Source organism: Crinia signifera, chromosome 3 (genome assembly GCF_055691185.1).
Source record: "Crinia signifera chromosome 3, ASM5569118v1, whole genome shotgun sequence".
Classification (NCBI taxonomy): Eukaryota; Metazoa; Chordata; class Amphibia; order Anura; family Myobatrachidae; genus Crinia; species Crinia signifera.
In genome coordinates this window covers 189,796,115-189,818,820 of record NC_139219.1, presented here as the reverse complement: position 1 = coordinate 189,818,820, position 22,706 = coordinate 189,796,115, and the positions used below count along the sequence as shown (strand labels likewise).

At 44.8% G+C, this 22,706-nt stretch overlaps 1 protein-coding gene across 1 annotated transcript in view; it reads left to right on the top strand.

The window, feature by feature from the left end:
- The window catches only part of LOC146064061 (cytochrome P450 3A9-like), a 38,594-nt gene extending 17,007 nt beyond the window's left edge, over nucleotides 1-21,587 (top strand). The window contains exons 6-13 of the mRNA XM_083177126.1: nucleotides 1,046-1,134; nucleotides 7,065-7,213; nucleotides 9,121-9,248; nucleotides 13,267-13,342; nucleotides 16,001-16,161; nucleotides 17,181-17,407; nucleotides 19,099-19,261; nucleotides 21,172-21,587. Coding sequence (XP_083033252.1) covers nucleotides 1,046-1,134; nucleotides 7,065-7,213; nucleotides 9,121-9,248; nucleotides 13,267-13,342; nucleotides 16,001-16,161; nucleotides 17,181-17,407; nucleotides 19,099-19,261; nucleotides 21,172-21,261 — 1,083 coding nt within the window. The 3' untranslated portion in view covers nucleotides 21,262-21,587. The remainder of the gene's footprint in view (nucleotides 1-1,045; nucleotides 1,135-7,064; nucleotides 7,214-9,120; nucleotides 9,249-13,266; nucleotides 13,343-16,000; nucleotides 16,162-17,180; nucleotides 17,408-19,098; nucleotides 19,262-21,171) is intronic.
- The last annotated feature ends 1,119 nt before the right edge of the window (nucleotides 21,588-22,706 follow it).

Genomic DNA, 22,706 nt, shown 5'->3' with positions numbered 1-22,706 from the left:
CAACTACTTTCAGGTTTAAATTTACTAAATCCTCTACAAATAAAAAGAGGTGATGTTGCCCATAGCAACCAATAAGATTCTGGCGGATATTCAATCTCCCGCCACCATTCCCAACAGGGAGAAATGGCGGCGGGGCCCTATTCAATGCTTTTTTCCCTGACAGCATTGAACAGGGGATCTCGGCAGAACGAGCCCCACTTCAAAAGCTGTCGGGATCGTTCTGCCGAGAACGGCCGGGAATTCATGAGCTCCCAGCCACAGCTCGCAGATTCCCTCTGAATATGCCTGCATATAATATAAGCCTCATTTGAGAATCTATTGCTCTGCATAATTAACGCATGCATTATATGTTATATGTTGTTTGTCTTGTATGTCCATTTGAGTGTTGATGAAATGTATATTGTGTTTTTTTATTAAATAAGTGATATCACAATAATTATGTTTTAATTGTGCTTTGTGGTAAAGCAGCGCCACCTTGTGGTAGTCTTCTATCACTCCCCAGGTTGTTCATTTTCACAAAGGTCCACAATACCTTTGATAGGGGGCTGCAGCTTTACCCAAAGGAAAAGCCTACCCAATACCCACCCACTTGAATTGATTGTGCAATCAAACCAGTGCTTTTGTGTGTGGCCTATGGTCACTTCCCCATCTATGAGAGAGAAAGATGTAGTTTCACTCGCTGCACACCATCAGACAATAGGCAGATAGATGGTTTCCTACATCAAGGGTTCTCAAACTCTGTGTTCAGGACCCCACACAGGTCACTTTTCCAGGTCACCCAGCAGGTGCACAGCTGCACTCATTACTCACTGACACGTTTTAAAAGATCCACAGGTGGAGCTAATTATTTCACTTGTGATTCTGTAAGGAGACCTGCAAAACATGCACAGTGTGGGGTCCTGAGGACTGAGTTTGAAAACCTGCGCTCTACATTATATAATCTACTACATTGTTTGCACATTGAGAATTAGAATATTAGATTTTTTTTCAAATGGAAAGTAACACAGAGATTTAGATTTATTACTCTGTTTTTTTTTTTTTCTAGATGTTTCAGATCATGAGGGACTACTCAAATAAACTGGTCAGAAATGTACAAGTTTATGTTGATAAGGATGAAACATGTGACATGAAGGAGTGAGTATCCTTACAAAATTGTTGTGTAATGGAAAAATAAAAGATGAGTTAGCTTCAGGGGTCTAAGGGCCTTATTCTACTTCACTCTTTCTGACAAAATCCTTCTTAGATGGACAAAACCATATGCACTGCAGGGGGGTAGATGTAAAATGTGCAGAGAGAATTAGATTTGGGTGAGTTATTTTGTTTCTGTGCAGGGTAAATACTGTCTGCTTTATGTTTACACTGCAATTTAGATCTCACTTTGAAGTAAAACCCCACCCAAATCTAATTCTCTCTGCACATTTTATATCTGCCCCACATGCAGTGCACATGGTTTTGTCCATCTAAGAAGGATTTTGTCAGAAAGAGTGAACTAGAATAACCCCCTAAGTGAGGGGGACGGGGTGGAACTGAGTTCCACCACATCTAATGGTGAGGTGGAACATTTTAACCTCCAAATAGGCCCTGCACAGTAATTATCACAGAAAAGCATTCTAGCTTGCAGGAGGATGCCAAAAACCCTACCACTGGCCCTGTCTCTGCCTAATTGGGGGAGGGGAGGGGGTGTAATTAGATGGCATAGATAAATGAGTTCCCCCACCTCTGCATGACCACTTTATGCCCTGGTTAGCTTAATCTGATACCAGTGATGTAAGTTTGTCAAAATTGCCTGGAGGCAAGATAAATATTGGTGCCCCACATTAGCTCAATCAGTAAGGTGTGTGGCCTCAGTAAGAAAGATCATGAGTTCTGATACAGGGTGTGACACTTGCAGAAATTATGTTAGGCGAGGGAGTCAGCCACAGAAGCGATATAGCCGGCTTTCAATTAACTGCTTCAAAATCGCAGGGGAGTAAGGGTGCCCTCTTGGGAGCAGGAGCCCCGCGGCAGATGGCTCCATTGACTCCCAGAGTTACGCCTCTCTCTGATACATCTTATGTCATTTGTCTCTTTTGATTCCTGTTGTACACCTTACGTAAAAGTTCTCCAGGGTTCGTCCAACGCAGCTTACATTAACAGACAAATTCAGTTATCTGTGAGTTGCCATCATGGTTTTCCTTACAACGCTAGGCAGATTCTGTTTGCACCTCGTAGGGTGCAAGAAGAATCTACCTGCTGAAGTTAATGTGCCGGCACCATGGTAAGCTGGATAATTACTTAGGCGGGCATTCAATCCTGGGTTCCGACTGTCTCAGTACGTCCTGACAGTTTCGGCCCGCTCGCCAGTTTTTCGGCAGGCGGAATTCAATGTCTCTCCTGCCGATTAGCGAAAAGGGGGTGTGTCTGCGAAAACGGCTGTGGATTGTTTAGATCGTGATCTTGACAATCCACAGCTGTTTTTGCCAAAAACAACCTGACTGCTGGGTCAGTTCTGACGTGCTGCCACAACAGCAAGCATTGAATCCGACAGGGGAGTTAGCGGTGGGGATTAAATACCCCCCCCCCCCCGCCCTTAAGGTGCCCATACACGGTACAATTATTGTATACAATATTGCATCTCATCTCATTGCATCACACAGTTTTTGCAATGAGATGAGATGAGATCTAGTACAAAAAGTATGTGCTGCTCATACTTTTTGTACTAGATCTCATCTCATTGCATTGCAAAACCTGCGCGATGCGATGAGATGCAATATTGTATACAATAATTGTACTGTGTATGGGCACCTTAAGAATCATGACAAAAAAACATATCACAGAATCATGTATACAACAACATATGGGATGTGTGTCCTCTCATAAGTGCAGCTTGTGGTTGGCGGTGCTCCCGAGTTCAGCTAAAGTAATTGTAAGATTATTATGCAGAGACATAAAGGTTTTAATTATTATAAATTATTTAACATACCTGCTATCTCTAACCTACTAGGTGGAATTTATTTCATTCCTCCTTGAAATTGGTGAAAAATAGTGTACAAACAAATACATATCATTGAAGGGTGGGGAATGAACATCAACTGCCTAATAATTCTCATTCATAATATTCATGCATTGAGTAATAATTCTTATCCGATTGTGTGTTTCCAGGTAATTGTATGTATAAAACCTTTTTGATCACTTATTCAGTTTCATCTATCAATAGTAGTATGGTAGTATGGTACATGTCAACTGCATGAAAGTACATCCATGTAAAAGCTGAAGCAAATGGTGGGAGACAGAGGTCAGAGACCTCAACTGACTTCAGTTATACTGCACCTGGTGTTCCCAGTGTGTCACTAATCCAAGTACTAACCAGGCCTACCACTGCTTAGCTTCCTAGATCAGGCGAGATAAGGCATAACAGTAGGGCCGTATCCTAGAATGTCATAAGAAACGAAGAAGCTCAGTTAGCAATTCTTTGACCTAAATTGTACTTCTGCTTTTCAGTATAGGTTAACCCGTAGCTCTGTTACAATTACATTGCAGAGTTTAGAATTGGCACACTGAGAGTACAGAAGCTGAGATTTATAGAAAATAATCAGGTATTTGCACTACAGTTCTTTCATCTATTGTCTGATACTTTCATGACAATATGCAGCAGAAGTGGTGGTGCTAGAACCAGAATCATGGGGGTGATTGTGATTAGCTCGGTAAGCTGCAAAGCTCGCAGCTTGCCGAGTGCCTGTGGCGCTGCCCCGCCGAAAATGCTGTATATGCGATCAAAAGACCATGCGCATGCGCAGTCCCACAAACATTGGGATGGGGCCGAACTCGCAAGAATGCGAGTAAATCAGAATGAACCCTCCACCCATGTTATCTGTCTGTAGATGGAGTGTAATGGAAATGGAGTTTGCCATTTTATACTATATGTTAGTGTTACAGGGCATACACACGGGGTGATTTCAGCCCCTATTCTAAGTCAGATCAAAAATAGGCAAAGCCCCGCTCAGCACCATGTGTATATGGGGCTTAAGACAGGGATGAGGAACCTTCTGCCCTCGAGGTGTTGTTGAACTACACATTCCAGCATACCCTGCAACAGTTTTATATTTGCAAAATAGCAAAACTGTAGCAGGGCATGCTGGGATGTGAAGTTCAACAACAGCTGGAGGGCCAAAGGTTCCCAATACCAGGTATAAGATGTGAAGGAGGTTTTAATTGGGAAAATCGGTACTTGTTTCCTAGAACGGCGCCCAGATTTTCTACGTACGCAAACGTAGGGAAATCGCATCGCATGGGCCATTTTAGTGGCGTGCGATGCGATTTTTTTAATGTTATTTATTCACTGCTCTATGTGCCCCAGGGGATAGAATCACATCGCAGCATGCCTCGTGAGGGGACGAGGATAACTTTTACATGTATTTCGCGTCCCCTCGAGGGGCTCACCACGCTTCGGGCTAGGTGGCTCACTGCGCTCGCCACACTATTTAAAATCAGCTCCACATGGATAGTGGGGGTATGAAAAAGTCATAGGATGCTCGCCACGCTTCGGGGTGGAGTGGATAGTGGGGGGGGGGGGGCGTAAAACCTCATTTTATGACATACAAACGTATTATTGTCTACCTAATATTACATGAAAAAATCGCATCGCACGGCACTAAAAGGGCCCATGCGATGCAATGCGATTTCCCTACGAAGAATACCCGACTAAGCAAATAGCTTAGTGGGCACCGTTATAGGAAACAAGTACCGGAAAATCATTGCCAGGACAGCCTATTATTGGATGCAATGTATTTTCATGACTTAAATGATAATTAGGCACATTAATTAATGTGTGAATACCAATGATAACATCTTAATTAATGTGGAAAAATATGGGTATTAAGAATTATGCCCCTCAACGCTTTCTGCTATCAATAAAAATACTAGTTAATAGCCAAGTGAATGTCAAAAAATAGGTGTGAAAAATGCCAAGCAAACATTTTTATTCATCATAATTACCTCTAGAGTGAAATGTAATAAGGTGAGAGAATCAGAAAACAGTTTGATTTTGCAGTGTAAATGATTGCTGCTTTAAAGAAAACTGGAGATTTCTTACCAAATCTCTCACTTTCTGATTCTCTCATCCTATTATATTTCACCCATAATTTTTACCTTATATAAGAAATATAATCTTTTTACACATTATAACAAATGTGAGCGACACTGGCATTTTTAGCAGATATTTTGCTTATCTCTCACAGAGATGTTGACACTCAAATGGTTAAGCTGCTTTTATATTCTGAATAGTTTTACTGCATCTAATTTAGTTATTAATTATAAAGCTTAAATCTATATAGTAATAATACTTTGGGCGGTATTCAATGAGAATACCTGCGAGGTGCAGCAAATCCTTTTTAGGATTCGCTGCACATCCGCCACGTTCCGGAGCCTCGCTGGCTCCGGTATTCAACGAGTCAGGGGCTCGCTGCCCCTGACCGGCGAATATGAGCTCCTGCGGCGAACGCCGCAGGGAGCCTGAGGACGGTGGCAGGCAGAGAGATGGAAGTCTCTCTGCCTGCCCCAGAACGTTTGTGGGGGGAAGGTGGGCTCCCCGGGTGCCAGGCAGCACAGGCTGCCCCCCCCGGGGTGCCAGCAGGGGACCGCGTATATTCCCTACACCCGATAGTAATGATCGGGTGCAGTGAATATATGAATATCTAATGAGCGGCTCGGCTCCGGCGCCCCCTGCTGGCTGCTGTGTAAAAAAAAAAAATTTTTTTAAATTAAATATATATTCATGTGCTTACAGCACATGAATAAAAATAGCATGCCCCTGCTCAGAATAAAATTCCTGATTTTTTTACACCAAATGTAAAAAACAAAACACTTTATTTTAAAAGTTCACATTCCACTTCACCATAAAAAGATAGCGATTGCTACTCGGTGAAACATGGCGAAAAAAACCTTCAAATGTATTCACCATGTGGTCATTGAATAGGGTGATTCACCGTTTTTGTCAAAAATTCGCCAAACAGCACAAATTCGCCATAAAAACATGGCGAATCAGGCTCATTGAATACCGCCCTTTGCGTTTATGTGTATACTGTAGTTAGAAGCGATCTAATCTTCTCTTAGGGCAGTATTCATTGCCGATTGCTTGCCGATACAGCTCGCGGATTAGTATTCAACTGACCCCCCTGCACTCGTCATTTCCACCTCACTGGGTTTCTACAGCAAGGTGAAAACATGCTGTTTTGGCGGCATGTGCGGCCGCCAAAACAGCAAGGCTCGCAGATAAATGCAGCGGGCTCCCTGCATTAGCCCTGAACCCGCCTTTTGGGGGAATCCTCACCTTCCTCTGACAGCGAGGTTTCCCCCGGAATAGGGTGAGTGGCCATCGCGGTGTTAACCCCTTCAGTGGCACTCCTGACAATTTTCCGGGTTATGCTCCAGTGCGCAGAATGGCAAACCCAGAAAATTCTCGGGAAAGCCACTGCCTACGCTCCCTCCTGCCAGGCTGAGTGCTGAGATCAGATCCGCGCTCAGCTTCAGTGGTTGCCCAGCTCCTGCTGCCCGGCACCTGCCTCCTTCCCCCGGCTGTGAGTGGCACAACCTTGTAATGTTTTTTAGGGAGCACTCTCCAGAAAAAAAGCTTGTCCAGTGGGGAGCGCTATCTAAAAAAAAAAAAAAACACCACTGAAGGGGTTAAACGGCGAGGGTCGCTTGTTTTCGGTGATTCTCGCCATTTAATCCCCTCACTGGTCGCACTGAATATGGCCCTATATCTGTGTATGTTCCCCTATTGTTGTATTTGTTTTTTACATGTTTGGCATGTGTTTACAAGTGCATTCAGTCTTCAGTTAATAAATTCACCTCTGTGACAAAACAGAAAGTTCTTCAAGAAATACACTTTCAGTGTTTACCCACAGTCTCATTTAAAACCTCAGTCAAAGCTGTTTACATACATCTCACATACGTTACAGACACATCTTAAATACAACTTTTTAACTCCACAATATGTTAGAAACCTAATTGCAAATCTAGAGCTATATAAATATAAAGGATAGCCATAATAATTGAATTAATATATTGTGTCTTTGATCTTTTAGCTTGTTGGGAGCTTACAGTATGGATGTTGTCACCAGTAGCTCGTTCAGTGTGAACATCGACTCTTTAAATAAGCCCAACGATCCCTTTGTTACACAAACCAAGAAGTTACTAAAACTCGGGTTATTCAATCCATTACTCATCTTCATTGGTAAAGTATATATATATATATTTTGCTGTATCCAAATTAGCAAATTACGGCTTCAGTATTCTGAATGTTTACAAGCCGACTACGTATCCTGAAGTATACAAAGGATTGCTATGTTATAACTTCTTCCCACCATGTTCTGCCATGCTGCTTCCCAACACTGATGCTCTCTACCTCTCCATATCAGACTTTAACCTTTTATCCAAAGCTCTATATGGGCCCACTTCTTTGTTAGAGCCTTCCTGCTCTCATCCTAAGCCACCACGGGTATGGGGGTCATCGGGTCAACCAAATTAAGGTAGACATGCATTGGGTCAACCACTGAATAGTCGCCAGGGCTTAGATCGACACATGGAAAACATTGACAGGGTCAAAGGGTTGACACAAGCATTAGATTGACAATGGGAAGGTCGATATGAGTTCATGTTTTTTGTCCCGGATGTCATCATGGTGGATATGGACACCGCATCAGTGCACCGTCTCCCCTCACATGGCTTGCTGCACTTTCCATGCTTCCGGCATGGTGCATCGCTATGCTTGGCACACTATTCTATACTCCCTCCACTCCATAGTGGGCATGCAATACCGGCTGTCAGCTAAAAAGAAAAGTGAAAAACTCACGTCGACCATTTGACTGTCAACCTTCCCTTTGCCAACCTAATGCTTGTGTTGACCTTTTTACCCTGTCGACCTTCAGCGGTGGACCCACTGCATGTCGACCTTAATAGCGTCGACCTAACAACTGTATACCGCCACCACTGCATGCTCCTTGCTCGCTGTATCTGCCCTCTACTGCACACCTGTCTGTAAGCTCTAAAGACTAGGGCCTTCCTTCTTCATGGCCTTTCCCTCCCTCCCGCCTTCCCACTGGACCTTTGGGTCCAGCTAGCACTGCTTTTGTGGGTGTTTTGACGGCATATGCAGCATTATTTAAATAGCAATGTTTTGTACTGTAAAACTTTTGCAATAGTTTTGTTTTTTGTTTGCACAGCTTCTGCTTTTATATTAAAAACTTTAGAGACCTGATATTGCGTCGCACGCAATGCCAATATTTATGCAAATTATTGATAGATGCGCACACAGATGGGGCAGCACATAGTGTTACGCACAGAGGCGCAGTTGCAATTGAGATGCACAGCTGTGGGGTATTGAGCGCTCCTGGGTGGTGAATGGGAGGTGGCAATTCAGATGCATGGATTTATACCATTGTCTGGTCATGTTATGGCAGTGTTTGTTTTCACCATTAAAGCAGTAACATTCTGGAACTCATTGCCGGTGGGGGAGGTTGCAGCAACTACCATTAATGAATTTAAATCAAAACTTGATACATTTTTGGCCACTAAGGGAATCCTATAGATATGACTTACTCAAGTCAGTAGTTACAAGTCAAATAGGTTGAACTCGATGGACTAACGTCTTCTTTTCAACCTTAACTACTATGTTACTATCAGACACGATTGATTATATTATAGTACAGGTATATGCTTTCATTTATTGAATTCATAAAATGAATAGAATGAATGTACAGTGCCACTCTACCTCATACAACACAAAGCAAATGATTACATAAAAGCTTTCTGGTGCTTATTCTACTGACAATACGGTATGATGAGTAATCATAACAAACTATTATTAAGATAGAATATGTCTCATAAACTGTGAACCATCTTACATGTTTCTCTGTCCTTACAGATGCATACAAGTATATTTTTCTTTTCTGTCTGATATGTTAAATATTCGGGTAGGCGGTGATACTTTTAGTGTCTCAGTGATATCACTAGTAATAACAGTGCCCACTGTTTTGTATGTTATTTTCCCCCCATATATTCTTTTGTACTAGGCATGATCAATCATAATTTTTCTTAGGTTCACATAAAAGTTCCTTATTTCTTTTGTTTTGTTTTCTATAGTGATTTTCCCCTTCCTACGGCCTATTCTGGAGGGGCTGAATGTTAATTTTTTTCCAAAAGACTTCCTGAATTTTTATATGAATGCTGTTACTAGTTTCAAGGAGAAGAGGCAGAAGGAAGACCAGCCAGTAAGTCCACCACAATAGGGGGTTATTCTGATTCACTCGGAAAGGCACAATCACTCTCTAATGGACAAAACCATGTGCACTGCATCTGGGGCTGATGTAACATGTGCAGAGAGAGTTAGATTTGGGTGGGGGGTGTACTTCAAACTGATATCTATATTGTAATGTTAAAATAAAGAAGCCTGAAAATACCCTGCCCAGAAACCATAAAACACCCAAATCTAACTCTCTCTGCACATGTTACATCAGCCCCACCTGCAGTGCATATGGTTTTGTCCATTAGAGAGTGATTGTGCCTTTCCAAGTGATCAGAATAACCCCCATAACATTAGATGGCTTGTTAGTATATACTAAGGGGGTATGCAATCTGGGATCACGGCTGTCGATCCTCGCTGACAGCCGTGATCCTGGTCCATTTGCAGTCAGATCGACCGCATAACGACAGACGGGATTCAATGTCCCACCTGCCGATGTGCGCAAAGGGGGAGTGGCCGTGAAAACGGCTGTGGATTGTCGATCTGCGGCCCGGATAAAGACAATCCACGGCCGTTATCGGCAGAACGGGCCCACAGCTTCTGAAGTCGGGCCCGTTCTGCCGTAAACCCGCATCAATGCTGTCATTAAAGACAGCATTGAATAGGGAGCAGCCGCTATTTCCCACGTCGGAAATAGCGGCGGCACATTGCATACTCCCCACAGTCATGTCACATTATGATTATTATTATCCTTTATTTATATGGTGCCACAAGGGATCTGCAGCAATTAGAGTACATAAACAAATGAAAAATGAGAAACAGGGACTTAAGGTCCCCATACACTATGCGATTTTGAACCGATTTCACCCAATTTTCGGCACTTTGGGCCGATAAATCGGGTGAAATCGGCCCAAAATCGGAAGTTTGTTACATCTGTTCCGATCTGATGCGCGTTCCTGCGCGCATTGGATCGGATCAGGGCGTCTGATCTGCTGAACATAAGATATATCTGAAACTGACCCATCATGGGCACATCGTGGGTACTTTTTAGCACCCACGATGTTTCAGATCCGATATATCTATGGGCGGGGACCGCAGATGCAGAGTAAAGACCGGGGGCGCGGCGGGAGAATAGGCAGAAATCCTATTCAAAAGACCGGGCGGCCGCTGATTGGCTGAGCTCTCAGCCAATCAGTGGCCGCCCAGTCTTTTGAATAGGATTTCTTTCTATTCTCCTGCCGTGCCCCCGGTCTCTGCTCTCCATCTGCGGTCCCGCCTGCCGCTACATTTCCTGACGCTCTCCCGGACCGGTACCTGCTCCCAACCTGCTCCTGCCGCTTCCCCGGACTGGTCCCCGCCTGGGAAGGAGTCGGGCAGAGGGAGCAGGAGCAGGGAGCTGTTAATGCTCCGAGCAGGGGGGCAGGGGACGCTGCTAGTAGTGCAGAGGCAGTGGACGCTGCGGGGGACAAAGAGGCGGCAGTGACGTAGAGGAGGGCAGGGGGAGCCGGGAGCTGTCAGCGCTGGAAAAAAGCCAGTCAGCAATTGGCTGAGGGAGCGCTCAGACAATCACAGGCTGTCCATTCATTGTATGGGCTTTTTTTTTTTTCCAGCACTGACAGCTCCCGCCTCCCCCTGCCAGCCTCTACGTTACTGCCGCTTTTATGTCACTGTCCCCCGCAGCGTCCCTTGCATGCTGCCTTTGCCTTTCTAGCAGCGCCCCCCACCAGCCGCCCCGCAGCATCCCTGCTGCCCAGTCTTTTTGAATATGATTATCTCCCGCCGCTGCCGCTACACCCAACCTCCCGGCAAGCGGGAGAATAGAAAAAAATGCTATTCAAAAGACTGGGCGGCCGCTGATTGAAAGCTCTGCCAATCAGCGGCTGCCAAGATTTTGAATAGGATTTTATTTTCTATGCTCCCGCTAGTGGCTAGACTCTGCTCTCTAGTCCCCGCCCCCTTCCACAGACCCGGACCCTCTCCTGCAGCCCCCCCCCAACCCTACTCTCCTGCTGCTCCCCGGGTTTACATGTGATAAATCGAGCCGATTTATCACATGTAAAAAATGGCACATAAAGTGGCAAATCCGAGAGAGCTCAGGGGAAGTCGGGGCCGACTTGTCCTTAGGACAAGTCGGCCAAATGTAAAGGGGGCCTTTACAGTTGAATACAATAGAGGACAAGTACTGAATAATTTTTGTGTACAAACAGTGGTCGAAGTGGGGCGGTATACGGGGGTATGCCATACCGCCACTTTAATCTGAAGATAAAAAAAAAACTTTTTTTTCTCCCTCAGGATGCTCTCTGATCACTCAGCAGCGCATATTGTGCTTTTGTAATACCCCTGTACAACGGGGCAGTCTGGCAGGGGACGTTGATGGACAGGGGGGTGTCCGAAGGTGCGCACTATATTCACTCTTTACTTTTCCATACCCCCACTTCAAAATTACCATACCCCCACTTCAAAATTTCCACTTCGACCACTGTGTACAAACATATACAAACTTACCACACACACACACACACACACACACACACACACACACACACACACACACACACACACACACACACACACACACACACTGAAAATATAACATAATTTATGTAGCTAAGAAAAAACAGTCCAAATGTCTGCCATCAGACATCACCAGATGCTCTTTACAGAGGCAGAATTTCTACAACACAACCTAGTCGACTTCCTAGGGACAGGCAGGTCTCAAGGGGCCCCATTAAAATATTCTGGCCATCCAAATCTTTCCAGAGGTGCAAAACCTGAAGTTCCTGGACCTATTTTTCCAGAAAAATAGTACTGCCTGTTCAGGACTGAAGATCAGGGCCATCCCCGCAACCCCTGTATAACTTTGTCATACATACATTCACACATACTACCCCACCTCCCTCCGCTCCCCTGGAGGTCCGCCCGCTTCAGAATTTGGCTTCCTCTGCGATGGTGCAGGGAATCACTGAGGCTCCCCACAACCAATCAGGGCTATGGGGGCCTTAACAGAAATGCAGTTCTGCAGGGAATGATTTACCTAGACCAGTGATCTATAAACATATACTTCTTTCACACCGCACAAATAATGGTTGCTGGGTCGACCCGGGTCAAAAGGGCCATTTGGAAAAACCTGAGCCCAGCAACCTGGCAATTTGACCTGGGCTAAAAGAAGGGTTAATCCTGGGTTGGACCCGGGTTACTGGGCAGTGTAAACAGGTAACCCCGGGTAGGGCAACCATAGTCCAGTTCACACTATAGGGATGAGGCAGCATCTGCTCCAAGCTCTGCCTCCACCTCGCCCTCTGTGATGTGCCGCCGATCCGCCCCCTTACTAATGTCAGCGATCTGGCTTATTGCCGGGTCACTATGGGGGCCAATCATTGCAAATGCTGGGTCGCTTCCAGGACAGACACATGTCCAAATCCCGAGTGTGGCCTGCCATTTGCGATGTAAAAGGGGTAAAAGAGACATGGAACTTTCACATATGCACATAAAGATTACAATGGGTGTAATTCAGACCTGATCACAGGACAAATTTATTCTCAAAATGGGCAAAACTATGTGCAATGCAGGTGGGGCAAATGTAAGTTATACAGAGAGAGAGAGTTAGTTTTGGGTGAAGTGTGTTTAAACTGAAACGTAAATTGCAGTGTAAAAATAAAGCAGCCAGTATTTACCCTGCACATAAACAAAATAACTCCCCAAAATCAAATCTATCTCTTCACATGTTAAATTTGCCCCACCTGCAGTGCACATGGTTTTGGCCATTTTGAGAAATTTGTCCTGCAGTCAGGTCCGAATTAGGCCAAATGTTACCATATTTTGCCAATAATAATTTTGGGAATGTCAAATGGTAAAGCTAAGGTCAACTGTGCAGTGAGTAGCTTCTTCTATTTGCAGCTGCCCCCACTAAACATCTATCTATACTGTATATGAAGATCTATTTGCTTCTAGGTACTCGTGTGTAGATCAACATCAATACAGATTATTTTCATTATACAGTATGTAAAAAAGAGCATCATTTCTGAATGTTATTTTGTGATCAACAGAGCCGTGTGGATTTTTTGCAACTCATGTTGGATTCTAGAATCGAAGATATCAGTGGATTGAAAAAGGAACAGAAAGGTATTGAGAATCCGTATATTACAGATGCAGCCAGTCTTGTTGCATCTGCCAGCGCTAGAGATATGTCACGCTTGTGTGGCCGCTGCACGCGCCCCATTTTGGCCCACTCCAACTAGAGCGGCTCCTTCTGTATGAGGACTTTAAGTATGTACCTGTTGTCTGCAGCAAGGTCTGCCTTCCTTCCCCTGCTCTGCCTTTTAAGGTGCCCCGACGATTCAGGCTGTTGAATGAAGGTTATGCCCAAATCGTATATGCCTAACTTCCGATTCCGATACGATGCGCGGTCCCATGTGCTGGAGATTGCAAGGGCAGAATGTAGAATTTGACTGATCCTGCAGCCCTTGCTTGCATCGCATAAGATACATCATATACAAATGGCCCGGCGGGCAGTAGCCAAGGTATCACATGCAAGGCTACATGCGATACCTCAGCTTAGTGTATGGGCACTTTCAGCATAGAGCAGGGATGGGGCACCTTCGGCCCTCCAGCTGTTTAACTACATATCCCAGCATGTCCTGCAACAGTTTTAGCATGGCCAAATAGCAAAACTGTAGCAGGGCATCCTGGGATGTGTAATTCAACAATAGCTGGAGGGCTGAAGGTTTCCCATCCCTGGCATAGAGGGATGCGAAGGGCAGGTATGCAGCAGTCTGAATATGCTCATTTTTATTACATATACTGTATGCAGTACCAAAAAGTGTATTTTGTTTTCTGAGTTTGACTTATGTTCATCTCTACATGAGACACTTAGGAGTAAATTTACTAAAGCTTTGATTGGTTGCTATGGTCAACTTTTGGCCTCTTTTCATTTTTAAAAGCTTTAGTAAATTTACCCCTTAGAGTTATGAGTGTGGCATGGTCTAGTCCAGGTGTAATCTTGCAGGAAGGGGGCATTGCCTAGCAGGTAGCTCCACCTTACACCTTGGTGACTTCTCTGGTTTTGAGGTATGCAGGGAATAGCTGCCAGCCATACAGCCAGGGCAGACAGCAAAGCAGCCAGACATGGGCTGCTACATTTAAAGTGTGTACACACAGTACGATCCCTGCCACAGGTAACCGGCTTTGGCAAGTGTGTATGCTGGCGGGGGGGGGGGTGTCTGAGCAGAAGTCATGCTGCATTCTTCATGGCCCTTGTTAATGATTGGCTCCCTCATCAGTACATGCAAAGATGATGGAGCGGGCAAAGCAAGCCTGTAAGAATGTCTGTCTTTTAATCTATTGTTATCACTTGACAGCCAACAGAGCTATGGCTGCCACAGTTTGGACAAGCACCAGCTTCAGAGCATATAGCCAATAAGAATCAGCATGGTTGTTATTGGCTGCTGCTGTATGTCCTCCACAATCTACTGGTTCAGTGTCAGTGGTGGATTGCATTATTACGCAGCATATGGAAGACGGTGGAATGATAACGGCATGTGTGGGACAGGACATTAGAGACCAATTACTCTGACGCGCTCCCTCACCCTGCGTTCTGCACTCTATCACACTGACGTACTCCCACAACCTGTGTCCTGCGCTCTATCACTCTGACGTATTCCCTCACCCTGTGGCCTGCGCTCTATCACGGGATGCAGTTTAAATCCCGGCGTTCAGAATCCCGGCACCGGAATCCCGACCGCCGAAATCCCGACACTTTCTCCCTCCGTGGGTGTCCATGACACCCCTGGAGGGAGAATAAATTAGCGTGCCGAGCGTAGCGAGGAACCGGGCCCGCTGCATGGCGAGCACAGCGAGCCCGCAAGGGGGGGCGATCCACGTCCCCCCCCTTGTCGGGATTCCGGCGTCGGGATTTTGAACGCCGGGATCCCGACCGCCGGGATTTCATACTGAATCCCTCTATCACTCTGACATGCTCCCTCACCCTGCGGCCTGCGCTCTATCACACTGACGCCCTCCCGCAGCCTGCGCTCTATCGTACTGACACGCTCTAACCCTTCAGTCTGCGCTCTACGACACTGACACCCTCTGTCACCTTGCAGCCTACCCCTACCTTTCCACAGCCTAATTCTATGTCCCCCCAGCAGCCTAACTCTATGTCCCCTGCTAGTGACTAAATGTAACCCTCCCCAGCCGAACGCTAACCCATCTTACATACTTAAGTTCATAAGAAATATGCAAACACATGTTTCTCTCTACTCATTCTTACCTTAGGAACAGAGGGCAGCCTCACTGGCTGGCCAGGCCCTGGATGTGGAGCTGCCTCTCCTCTCTGAGTCCCGTGTAGCTCAGTCTCTCCGGAGTCCCATCCGTGTAGCTCCGCCCTCCCTCCAAGTGTTTCTCCAACCTCTTGTGTAAATGCCTGGGTATGCACAGCATTCCAGTCTGCTGGAGCCACTGCTCCCACTCTAAATAGTGAGTCAGCGGCCCTGCAATAGTGCGACAAACCATGCGGTGCACCATGCAGTTGCACAGCTTGTCCCCATGTAAAAATATTCCGGATGGGGAGCATGTAGTATATGCCCTAAATTAAAAAAAAAAAAAGTTTGCAGTTGCACATGGTAGTTTTATTAAAGCCATTATAACATCACATATCTTCATATTGTAATCTCTAAAGTCTAGACAGCACCTGTCAGTTTTACAGTAACATTTTGAGGAAACAAAAACATCTTCAGGAGACTATTATAGTATTTCAGAATATGTCTGTATTTATCTTTACAGCTCTTACAGATACAGAAATAATGGCTCAGGCCATTATTTTTATAGTGGCTGGTTTTGAGACAACAAGTATGACATTAACCTACCTCTTTTATAACCTGGCAACCCACCCTGATGTTCAGCAGAGGCTACAGGAAGAAGTGGACTCCTATCTTCATGACAAGGTGAGAAGATACGCCGCGGTCTGCCAGTAATTCAGGAAAAATTTATTCAATATCATTTTTAGGGGGGGGGGGGGGGGGTAGAGCTGCTGGGTCAATCAGTGGTTGCCTATTCATTTGTATGGGGTTTTTCTTGTTTTGTTTTTAATTGGCCAGCCATCTGAGTCCCCCCGCCCGTCTCTCTCTGTCCCCCACCGGCTCGCTACATCCCCCCCATCTGCCTCTCTGCATTCCCCCGCTGTCTCCCAGCTTCCCCCTGCCTGTCTCCGTGCTGCACATAAGATTCATCTTATGTGCAGCCTGTCCGACCTCTGATCCGATGGGCACGGCACTGTGTATCAGGTCAGACAGGATGTCAAACACATGAGATTTGGTTAGATTTATTGTCCCAATCCGTCGGAATTGGGTCAGATCAGACCAAATCTCACTGGTGGATGGGGGCCTTAAGGTATGTCATTGGACCTGATTCAGACCTGCTCGCTGGACTGCGAGTGTTTGGAACCCAGCGAGCAGGTTAATGCCGCCCTGCCGAACTCCCCTGCCCCGCCCCGCAGCTGTGCACACAGGGAAATATCACTCGCCATCTAATGATTTTCCCTTCTGGCAAACACAGAGTATGTGCAGCCCGTAGACTCACTCAGCGCTCTGAATGCCATGCGGAGAAGGAGGCCACCGAGGATGTCAGCGGCCCTCCCAACGGCCGGGGAACCTTTGTTTTCTGAGCCACTCCCAGAAAACACTATGTTACTCCGAATGGGCCTCAATCAGGCCCATTCTATTTGTAAATGAATGTAACACATCATACATGACAAGCTTACCATACACACAAGTAGATGTCTAAATCCTGTTTTAAAAGATTAAGCACTTTATTCATTGTGATTGTAAATTACATTAATGATCCGTGCAGAGATAATGTGATATTGTTTTTTTTTTTTTTTTACATTCTGGGAGAGGGGGTTAATTAAGTGGAGTGGTAAAGGAGATTCCTAAGCATTTGTCTTTGTATAACCTGTCACCTGCAGGCCACTCCCACTTATGACATCCTGATGCAGATGGAGTACCTAGATATGGTGATTCAGGAAACTCTGCGAATGTTTCCTCCTGCAGGGCGATTGGAGAGGGTTTCAAAGGAAACTGTTGAGATCAATGGTATAACAATACCAAAGGGGGTGGTCTGTATGATCCCAGCTTATGTGTTGCATCACGACCCTGAATACTGGCCAGATCCTCAAGAGTTTCATCCCGAAAGGTAACTGACAGCAAATACAAATCACACAGAGCTTTCTCCAACATGTGCAGTTATTAAACATTATAGATAACCAAGGCATGACATCTGCAATGCTTTAAATAAAGGAGACTGCCAACCTAGACTCTCCCTTATTTCATTGCACAATAAACACACCACTTGTGTGGTGCTCTGCATGGAGAGAATGCGTAGGCGAGACCTCATCCTAGTGAAGTAAAATAAAAGAAGGGCTATAAAACTTATTCTTACCAGTTACTTATGTTGCACACACACATTTCACATAGCGTTACAGAAAATGGGCCTGATTCAGTAAGGCTCGCTGCTTAGCGTCCAAACATCCCTGGCCCCCATGGGTACTGTGTATGGGGATGTATAAGAGGGGCGGGCGCTGACGTCATGTGACCTCAGCTGCCCGCCCCAGCATGCATCGGGCCGCCCGCATTCCCAGGCGATGTCCATAAAACGCTGGCTGTTCCCCTGCTCCAGTGCCGTTTATGCCCCAGGTTCTCCCTCCCCACAACAAACGGCCTGGCGATTGTGTAACTCGCCGAAGCCGTTCGGTGCCTGGGTTTGCACATGGGTCCAATCCCCAAGATATATAATTATATAATTATGGTGTGCAGATATTCCAAAATACCGAAAAACACTTTGGGCGCCAAGCATTTTGAATATGGAAGCCTGTATAATTATTTAGCACTAGTTATTTGTATTTACAGTAATTGGGAACCACTGAATTCCTCAATATATAACATATATAACATAGTTTTGTAAATGACAGTTTGTGTTCCATAAGAGATAATCTACCTCTTATAGGCCTAATAAAGAAGGCTATGCGGTTAAGTGTACATAATGGGGCAGCAGAGAAACTCCACCTATGGGTAAATATATGCTGTGTATGCCATTCAAGGGCAAACGCAGAGTACTTGTGTCAACCCCTGCCTTGGTCTCTAGGGCCCTTATTCTGATCGGTGCGGCCCGATCAGAATATGCGGCCACGACCGTGCAGGCGAATCCCCGCCTTCCATACGGATCGCCACCTCCGTCCGTACGCGGATATGTGGCGATCCGCATGAAAGTGGACGGGGATACGCCTCCTCCATGGTGGGAGCAGCCCCTGCATTCGATGGTCGCCGAACATCGAATGCAGGGCCGCACGCTCCACTAGGTCCCGCCACCCAAGACCACACGGACACTTGTCCGTGTGAAATCATGTATGGGGGCGGGCAGCTGACATCCGGCGATGTCAGATGCCCGCCCCCTACACACGCGTCACGGCTTCATTACCATGCATACGCCCCGCGTTTGCATGGGAACGCCCATGAAACGCGGGGCGTATGCAAGGGTAATGAGGCTAAGTAGCCCCTCACGCCCCCTGTGCGGCGTGTAAAGAATACGTGCGGCGAAATCGCCTGCACATGCGCAGAGTGACCTCTGCACATGCGCAGACGATAACCATCGGCGGGACGACCGCATGCGGAGAAATCCGCACTGATCAGAATAAGGCCCTATGTGCGTTACAAGTTCATTTAAAAATTAGGGTGCAGCAGCAATAACATAGAAAAACCCCTAGCTCTATGGGTAATGTCATCTGTTTAGCTTTTGGGCACATACAGTAGGTTCTAGCCAGTAAGCATATAATATTAATGACCTGTCTTTTTATGGAACAAATATACTATATGTTTTTTTTCTTCTAGGTTTAGTAAAGAAAACAGAGAAAACCAGACCCCTTACACCTTCCTGCCCTTTGGAGATGGGCCAAGGAACTGCATTGGGATGAGGTTTGCTATGCTGAGCATGAAAGTGGTCATAACAACCCTCCTGCAGCATTTTACATGCCGACCATGTAAAGATACCCTGGTGAGTGAACAGTGCAGAAAACCTACTCATAGTAACCATATGCCTGATGCTTTGTGTTTAAAGAAGAGGTAATATAAGTTTAATTACAGTTATCATTTTATAATAAAATCCTGAACAACAAATATAGGAGTACTCCACAGTCTCTCCAACCCCATGTCCAAGGCATTAGCAATAAGCACCAGCAGGTCACACTCCCAGGAATAGTGCCTTATATACTAGTGAGCAGTGCAGCTCCCATGGTCTGGAGCCCACACATACACACTTACAGTAAGAAGGACCTTTTAAGGGTCTCAGACATGTTAAGATACCTGCGCAGCACCCAGTCCTCAGAGGCACTATGCAGCTAGAGAGGAGCGGGCCCGGATGGAAACTACTCCTCTATTAATACGCCCCTGGGTAGTTGTTTCGGGATTCTGGATGTTAGGATCCCACTGCTAGGATCCCGACCACCAGTATTTTGTACCCATCCTGTGTAATCAGACACTATACATTATACATTTTGAAATATGTTAATAATTTAAGCATTCACACTATGAACATTATTCTATTTATTGAGGAATTAAACCTGTTATCCTCTGGTTCAGTTACGTGGTGGTGGACAGGGTTGTGCTTCTGTTTGTCCATATATATTATGATTGGCAGCCACCAGCACTGTTATTTCTATCACATTGATCCCTGCAAGGGCTCTGTGGCATGGTCACACAGCACACAATTTGGGTCCACTGCATTAAATCCTTATGGGGAAACATGAACAATTTTTGTATAGTCGGACAAACGGAAACTTTAACATAAAATTTTCCAAAAATCATGAGTTATGGCAATGATACAATCTAATGATAGGTTAGGGTTAGGCTGCGGGAAGGCTGGGTTAGGATGAAATACATAGAAGCCATTGGGATTCTGATCCTGCTGTTGGTCTTCTTACTGTCGTGATCCCAACTGTCAGTATTTTGTACCTATCCCCTGTGACTAGTGCTGTGTGAGTTTGACCAGAGCCATGTGGACATGTACCATTTTGTGAGGAAACTAGAAATACCAGTTAAATACTTATAGCCTGTTTTCTCTGGATGCCTGAAGCTGTATCTCCATCCACCCCATTGTTAATCTGGCTCTGATAACAGACATTGGCTCTCAATCTAATCTGCTCGGTCCCTGGTGCTTTCGCACCAGGGACCAATGTTTGTGCTTTGTGCATATTCGCATATGTGCATGTGCAGGGCTGCTGTGCAGGGCTGCTGTGCAGACTCCTTTGGCAACTTGCTCAGTCGCTATGGCATTCGCACAGGGGGGGGGGGGGGGGCGGGATGGAGGTGGGTAGGTGACATTTACATGGGGATGCCCAGCATTTCCTAGGTGTACCCACGTAATCGCTGGGTGCACCCAGGAAAATGCTGGATGTCCCCATGCGAACGCAGTAGGGCAGCAGCCTGTCAGGGGTGGGCGGCTGACCTCACAGGACATCAGCCGCACCCCCCCGTTCTCATACTCGTATGGTGCAAATATAGGTCCGTCAAGACTGGCTTACATTTGCTAACAGGGGAATAATAATTATATGGTCGCGACCATTGAATGATTTCACTCCCATAGGCTACCGTGGAAATGGATATTTATGCTAAATATCCATTTACAAAGTGGTGGAGATGTGCGGACAGCAGCGAGGGTGGGGGGCCTTCCCTTGCCCGGGGGGTGGCGTTAGATGACTCGCTAAGCAGCTATTTTTAGTGACTCAACCAGAATCACCCCCATTATTACTATACCACTCACAAATTACAAGTGGCCCTATATGTAACGAAAATAGCAAAGTACGGAAATATGAAGTTAGTATCTATTTACCAAATAATAAAAGTTGTGGCATTATTGATGTGATAATTGAATGTCATAATTTTACATTTGTCATTTTCTGTCTGCAGATCCCAATGGAGTTCAGCACTTTAGGTTTCATGCAGCCTAAGAAACCGATTACTCTCAAATTTGTGTCTCGGGTCACAGCCAATGAATGAGCACCAGAATAAGGACTATATGTTGCCTCTTATTAGTAAATGACAACACATTACCTTTTACTATTGTAAAAAGTCTATTTAGCTTTCTTGTGATATCATTGACAAAACATTTTCCTATGTAATATTTTCACTGTCCTTTAACTATAGATTTTTTGTTATTTTCATTGTATGATCTGTTAAATACTTTTTTATCTATTTTTATATCCTATGGATTGTTTAACTACGTAATTGATGTTGTTAACTGTAATACAATCAAAAATTATTCAGTCTAAATAATAATTTAGATAATGTACTTATAAAAGTAAATACCTTGTTATTACTAACTATTCTTCTAGTCTGATGGCATTCATTATTCAATTAAGAGGTCATAGGATGAATCCACATTAAATTCAAATTATCATGTCAATTACAGAGGTAGACAACAATTAGTGAAGTTAAGACCCACAGGGTATTTAGGGTATGGACATATTACAAGCAAGGCCTTGACAAAGCTGGTAAACAGCGAAACGTCTGCGCTACGTTGGCACTCTGTCTGTCCTTGAGATGTCCATTAGCCCAGATTATTTGATGTAGAAAAAAATGTTTTGCTCAAAATGTTTGGTTAGGAATTAGACTCTGATAATCGGTGGTGCATTATATGTAATAGCACACTCCAGCAGTGCAGTGCAATCAGATTAGGAGAAGGGCTCTAATTGATACAATATATCTTCTTTATTAGAGAATTAAATACGCCCTATACAAATCACTATATAGTAATTGTGGTCAAGTTAATATACAAAGACTGACCAGAAGAGGGCGCCAATAGATCATATATCTGATAAAGAAGATCTTAAAGCCCTCAAAAGTAACTGTTACATTTTGTAACATCCTCTGTGTCAAGAGGTTAGGCAGCATTATATTATAAACTGCAATACCGTGGCAACAGGTTGTAATATCAGAGTTTTTCCTTTTTTATGGAATAACATCAATAGCAAAACTCATTTTTTCCTTCAGGGCCACATAGAATGGACAGTTCTCAGGGACAGACTGAGTAAATTTTTAAACACAATAATTTCTTTCTTTCAACACACTATATGTATCTGTGTATGTATTGTATGTGATTTTAACTTCTTCAAAAATTTCAGCTGTTTATGTAAGTTCCTCTTTTCTGATATAGGGAATATTAGAATAAAACCATTAAAAGTTACATTTTAATAAATACTTTCAGTGCGTTCCCCCAAACAGTCCTTTCCTTCTTTGCTTGTAATATGTACATACCCATACTGTAGGGAACAGCACCCCCGTATCTGATAAGAAAAAATTATTTTGGGGCCTCCTCACCCTGTTTTGAAACAGGGATCTACCAATCCATTAGGTTGTGCGAACACTAATCAACTCCTCACGGAGTAGAACCCTACTGTATATTTAGGGTATGGTAAAGTTTTATAGTATTTAGTATCTAAGAG